General features: G+C 35.3%; 1 protein-coding gene across 1 annotated transcript; it reads left to right on the top strand.

Annotated features, from left to right (window-relative positions):
- The first annotated feature begins 5,293 nt into the window (after window positions 1-5,293).
- On the top strand, window positions 5,294-6,217 carry LOC143675609 (olfactory receptor 8U9-like). Its single transcript, XM_077151727.1, has one exon. The coding sequence runs from the start codon at window positions 5,294-5,296 to the stop codon at window positions 6,215-6,217; it is 924 nt and encodes a 307-aa protein (XP_077007842.1).
- The last annotated feature ends 733 nt before the right edge of the window (window positions 6,218-6,950 follow it).

Genomic DNA, 6,950 nt, shown 5'->3' with positions numbered 1-6,950 from the left:
AATCAGGAACTGTACTTTTAAATATTCATTTCCAATTATATATTTGCATCTTTATGGCTGGATTAACAGTCTGGAGAGGTTGTGGACGTTCTGGGGGGCAGACAATTTAAATTTAATCATCTATAAATTCAAGTTTATAATAGCTATTTCTGTTTGCACTTTGTTGTGATAAATACATGAAGTAATATATTACAAGGCACTTTGTATCAGTTTAGGTACAGTTCACATGATAATGTTTCTTAGCTAAAGGTCCATTTTATTGATAGTCTCCAAAATGATTTTATGGCTTCTTTCCCAAAATTGACTTATCTAGTCTTGCCTGGTACATACTTGTGTGTATGTTTTTACATAAGATAAATTAATGAACAAATTCTTTGTATACTTATTTCTGTTTCTGGAAGGCAAGGTAGAAATGATGCTCTTCCAAGATACCAAGATATATAAAATTATAAAAGTAGACTGAATAAAATAGTGTGTGAAAAACTATATATAAAGCAAGTGTGGGTAATTAATAAAGTGGACTCTGATACAGGACTAAAATTGCAGATCATTGGTGTTCCAAAGAGGTGGGCCAGAGACTGGAAGTTAAGTTACTTTAGCCATTAGTAAAAACAAAGAAACAAAGGAAATAAAATGTTTTGTGGATGAATATATACATACATTCATTAAATTTTTCTTCGAAGCATTCCAAAACAAGCCTGCACATCTTTCAGGAATTGACACAGATAGTCTGTTAAATAGAAACATACACTCTGAGAAAAAAAATTATATAGGGATTATATTAATATAATTTTGGAAGGGGAGATGATTATTCATTCAGTTTGGGAGGAGAAAATCTGATTTTTTTTCTTAGTTTGCAATGTAAACCTGACCTATTCACCTAAAGAAGACTTAATCTATGTGTGTGTTACAATGACTTGCTGATTCATTTCAGTCTCTACCTTAAACAATTTCTAAGGCTTTCCAAAATGAGATCTTACCTCACTTTAACAAAACCTTATGAAAGGTGAACAGTTGTTTTTAGCTTAGAAGGGTTGATGAACACAGGGTTACACAACCAGAATATATTTATGTCAGCACGCATTCAATCTTTCCTGATCTATTCCCTACACAATTCTAACATTTAAAGAAGCACACTTAGCTGAGGAGTGATGTAGCTGGATTCAAACCCAGGCCTTTTGCTACAACTTCTTTTGTCAGAGAAGGCTTTGACTTCAAGGATAGACCTGACTGTTTTGAACTGCTAAAGTGATAAAGTGTTGTTTGACAAAATCAAACTAAAGAAGTTAATCCATTGTCTTCAAAATAATAGGTATATTTTTGTACATCATGACTAAATGCTATACCTATGAATGTTATGAATATGTCCAAATAGAAATTGATGTTTTATTCTCTTAGATGTCTTACTATTTTGTAGGTATAAGGAGAAATATGTATGATTAAAATGAATTTGCTATGAATGAAATTTCTTTCAGTTAAAATGTTGAAGCCATTGCCATAGCCATATGCATGGTAAAAAATATGGAATTACATAAACATAATGGCATTTATTCAATTTAAGTGAATCGTGGCAACTTGGATCACTGGCTTTTAATCATCCAAAGATTCTGCAAATTCTAATCAGTTGATGTTCTTTACACCACGATGTTTTCTCCATAACCCTGAATCTCTTCAACTAGAATATCCAACCTTTCTTTCAAAATTAATCCCTTTCCTCATATTCCAACTTAACAACTGACTGTATGAATACATCAGATCTGAATATCTGTGGGACCTTTTGCCTGTACCTTGCAGCTGACATCTACTATATAAATATATCTCTATATGAGTGTCTTTGCACATGCTATTCCTGCCTTTCAGGTATGTATTATATATTTCAAGGGAATGTATATATATATACACTTATACAGAGAGAAGGAGAAAGGGAGAGAGGGAGAGAAAGAGAAAAGCATATATATATATATGTAAAATTGGATATGTATATTTTGTTTTACATTGGGTATAAATAATTGGATATAGTTATATATAATAATTGGATATGCCTTTGAAATAAATGCTTGAAGTGCTGCAATAATATATTTTTGCATCTCCAACAATACTTCACCATTAGACACATATAGGTGATGTTTATTTTAATTGAAAATAAAGAAAGAAATGAAGAGACTAGACTCTTGTTGACTACTTCCAAATTTTATTTGGCCTCAGGAAAAAAATGTTCTGTTCACAATGACTAACCTGGCACAACATAAAGAATAGATACTATAAGGAAAGCAAACTAGGAGGAATGGATTAGTAGAGAAGGTGATAATATAAAATGCCAAGCATAGTTCCTGGCCAATAGCAGATTAACAATGAGTATATGCACAATTGTCTGTCAAAAAGGATTACTCTTTACACAAATTAGATTTTTTTTCTCTATGGTATTAAGTTACAGCTCCATCTTTTAATAGTAGTATATAGCTCTATACTTTCTACATTACCTTTACCTGTACTTTTTGTATATTTATGATACAGAAACAATATTACAAATATATTCAGAATTTTGTATTTTCTAATTGATTATCTTGTGATGAAACAAGGGGAATAAGGCATATGCTCTTATTACTGTATGATATATGAGAGATTTGAGGGTAAGAAGGATTCTTAGTCAAATAGCCTACCACTTGTGAGTAAAGAACAACCATTGCAAACTCAAATCTCCCAGCTCTGATACCAATATTCTTTGGCCCTTCAGCTGATTCCTAAATTAGTTTGCAAAGTTTGCCTATTTATGTCTTTGAATTCAAGAACTGTCAAAAACAATGGCAGCTAGGGTACAATTCTACACTCCATATTCTGAAAATTAACTCACTCATGGCTTGAACACTCAAGTTTATTTCTACCTCACTACTAGGACCAGATAACAGGTACTTATCAGCTATTTTGTATATAATTAAAACACTTTTCATTGTTATGGTGTCATGCTTGTCAGGAAAACTTTTACCTTATTCTAGAACTATAATTTGCACCAACACATTCATGATTGAAATGGCTGGAATAAAGGTGAGCATCTTTCATTCATAAGGGAACACTCAGTTTTAAATCCAGGTGTAGCCCATCAGAGATAACACTTTAATTTGTACCGAGGTGTGAGGGTGGTTGACATCAGACCTTTGCCTCTGTTGAGCTATCACTGAAGTGAAAGAGTGGACAACCACTCCAGGATTGTCCTCAGTGTTCCCTTTAGTGATTGCAGAACCAGAGGTGGGCACCAGCAGAGAGAGAGTACAGGGTATCAGGAAGATCACAATGGCCGTTCTTGGATACGGTGTTTGCTTCCAACTTAGAATCTGGGGCTTTATGGCAGAGTAGGAATCTAATATAATTGAATCCAAATTCCTTCATTAGGTAAATGAGGCAATACACTTGATGCACAAAGCTTCACTAATATTTCAAAAGACACATGGGTATAATTTTCTTAATTTAAGAGTTGAGAAAATTATGCTAAAATTCTAAGCAGAGTTTTAATCCTGATGTTATAGTCATATAACCACCCCCTTCTCCACTCCTGGCAAATATTGGTTCAATTGTTTCAACCATTCCCTTTGGGTGGATATTAAAGCAAATCAGAGAAGGTTAATTCTTTCAATCAGTGATGGTCAGTTGCTCCCTTAGAACAACAAAAACAAAAAATTTAATCAGAATGAATCACTCTTCTTTTTCTTTTTTCACCAGCAGTCATTTTAATACAAATCAAGAAATTCCAATTCAGCCAGTGAGCCATCTTCCCTTTTTGAACTGGGAGAACTTTGTCACCTCATTCATTCCTCCAAAAAAGAGCCAAAACTGTAATCTGTCTTGTTTCTTACTGACATTCTCCAAGACTCATATTTGTTCTACTTAATGAAATAACTTCCAAAGGGAAGGTGGAAAAGTGGAAGAAATCTTCAGTTTTTGAAGTAATTTGACAATATTTTATTTTAAAAACAATGTCTTTACAAAGCTAGTTTGTAACCTTTCCAATTTTGGGGGGTGAAAAAACTCTTATTATTCCATTCAAAGTGATTCATATATAAAGATTAAGAGATTTTTTTATCTTAGTTTCAGCCTTTTATCCTGAGCAATGTATCAAAATACTTTTAAAACTATTTACACATGAAAGCACATAAGGTGTGACATCGAATAGTAAAAATGGCAAAGACAACAGACTCAAAAGAAAATTTAAATAGATGCTTTGAAAATTAAACTTGATGGGGCAAGGCTCATTTTTCCAAACTTTTGTCAACTGCACACTTCAAACAAAGCTTTGGAGACTGCCTCTGATTTCTAACTAATACTCTTCTTTTGTACTTAATGACAAGTTAACCAACCTACTGTTCCTCAAGTCAGAGCTCTTTGCCCCACACTCAATTTCCCAGTCTTACTTAAAATTTTAAGTTCCACTAACATTCTTGATGATTCTTCCTCAGTCGAGAAAGGGTGGTGAACCCCTAGTCACCCATGTGCTCTAGACTGAGGCAGCCTGAAGTCCTGGAAGTTACTGAAGTAAGACCTACTATTTCATAGCGATGCCCCTCGTGCTTTTCCCAAGAAAAGCCTCATAATTGTGACCTTCAAAATAATCTGTGAGAGAAGATTCAGGGACTGGATAAACTCATGCATGCAGAAGTGGCCCCTGAATCAGATATAGTTCGCAGTTGTTCTATTTGTTGGACTGGGAAATATTACACTAAAATTGGAAAAAATAAATTTCTACTGAAAAATTTGAAGATTTTGCCTCGTAGTGCTTGCGCTTTTAAACAGGGGATGCTTTGCCCATCCATCATTATCTTTCTCAAAATACACAATTACCCACATTATCTGCTCAACCTCTGTAAGCTTTTCAGTTATACCTAAATCCTTGCTTTTGCCAGAAAGCAACCTCCATTTATTGCAATGCATAAAGCATTTATTTGTTGAACAATTTCTGAATGAATAAAATCATTTCATCTTTTGTATTAAATAGCATAAATTATTTCAAAGCCTGTCACTTATTAAGATAAAGGCAGATGATAGATAGATAACCAGCAACTTAATGAATACATTTTTGTTTCTTATTCACTTCTTCAGAATCTGTTATGGCCCAGAATTAATGGAGAAACAGCAAGACAACAAAAGATTAAAAGCAAGTGGGACTCAGGAACCATGCTTGGGACTAGATTTTATTTTTTACCACATCTGCTTTATGTTTGTGTCCTTTGCATTAAATATTACTAAGAATACAACAACTGTCTTGGATCTCTTGGACTCTCTCCTTCCATGATTTGGAAAAGAAATGAAAAATGACACCACTGTGACTGAATTCATTCTCCAGGGCTTCTCAGACATTCCTGAACTGAGGCTCACTAGCACTGCATTTTTCCTTTTCATCTACCTCTTCTCCCTCCTGGGGAACTTCTCTATTATTGCAGCTGTTATGAGAGACAGCCACCTCCACACCCCCATGTACTTCTTCCTGAAGAATCTGTCCTTCTTGGATGTGTGTTACATCTCTGTCACTGTCCCTAAGGCACTGATAAATTCATTCATGGGCTCTGGAGTCATTTCCTTTGGGGAATGTGTGGCTCAGCTCTTTTCATTTGTAATGTTTTGTGCTTCTGAGTGCTTCTTGCTCACATCCATGGCATATGATCGCTGTCTAGCCATCCACAGGCCCCTCTTCTATGGGGTCATTATGAGCAGAAAGTTGTGTACAGAGCTAGTCATTATGGCCTGGCTGAGTGGAGCTGTCTATGCCATCTTTCACACAACCAACACCTTCTCCCTCCTGTTCTGTGGCCCCAATGTCATTGATCATTTTTTCTGTGATAACTCCCCCATCATGAGACTCTCCTGCAGTGATGCTCGCACCAATGAGGAAGTTGAATTTGCAGTGGGTGGGTGCATTATCCTTAGTGCCTGTGCCCTCACCATCATCTCATACGTTCTCATTATCTCTACCATTGCAAAGATTCACTGTACTGAAGGCCGCTGGAAGGCCTTCTCCACCTGCTCCTCTCACTTAATCACTGTCATTCTGTTTTATGTCACTGGGAGCTTTGCATACCTGAGACCCTCTTCTCACTACTCTCCTACTCAAGGACGCCTAGCATCTGTGTTTTACTCCATCATCACACCTAGCCTGAACCCTGTTGTCTACTCACTGAGAAACAAGGACATGCAGGTGGCCCTGAAAAAACTATTTGTCCCATCCAAGTAGACATGCTTTCTAGTACTAAGCCTAGTGTCCTAAATGTTACCCTGTACTGTCTTTGTACTTGGTTATAGAATGTACTCATTTGAGCAATTGATCTCAGATTTTGCATTTCATAAACCTACAACTTAAGAAATTAATGAGTATCTATGATGAAGTATATATTGTAAAGTAAAAATATTAAAGGAGAAAAACATACCTTTTGCCAAAATTGATTGCCATCAACTATATATGAACTGAGTTTTTAAATTAACTTGCCAAAAATGTAAGTATATTTTAAAAGTCCTCAATCCCAAAGGATAACAAATTTGACAATTTTGTCATGTGTGAATTTAGTGCAATTTGATCAAATACTTAAAATAGAAAATTGAAGCAATACTCAATTCCAATTTCAGTCAACCTCAGAGAAGCTGAGAAAAACAGCTTCTGTACTTTAAGTCCATCATCCACTGCCTTTTACAGTCTGTGGGAAAAGTGCACTCTAGGTGTCTTTCTGGTAAATGGCACATGAAGAGGACATAAAGTACTCACTGCTTGGAGGCTAATACTTAGAGAAAACAAATTTGATAAGAAAGGTTGGGAATGCATCTGAGTGAGATATCTTAGCTTCATAAAGATGTAATAGCATCTAAACGAACATGCTCATTTGTGTTGGTAAAGCACTGATTAAGTAAATGTGTTGCTGAAGACACTGAGTAAATGGGGTGGAGCTTTTGAGATTGTTTAGCAAGTAGCATAG

Source organism: Tamandua tetradactyla, chromosome 3 (genome assembly GCF_023851605.1).
Source record: "Tamandua tetradactyla isolate mTamTet1 chromosome 3, mTamTet1.pri, whole genome shotgun sequence".
NCBI classification, from domain to species: domain Eukaryota; kingdom Metazoa; phylum Chordata; class Mammalia; order Pilosa; family Myrmecophagidae; genus Tamandua; species Tamandua tetradactyla.
The sequence above is the reverse complement of the archived record's forward strand: the minus strand, read 5'-3'. Positions and strand labels throughout refer to the sequence as shown.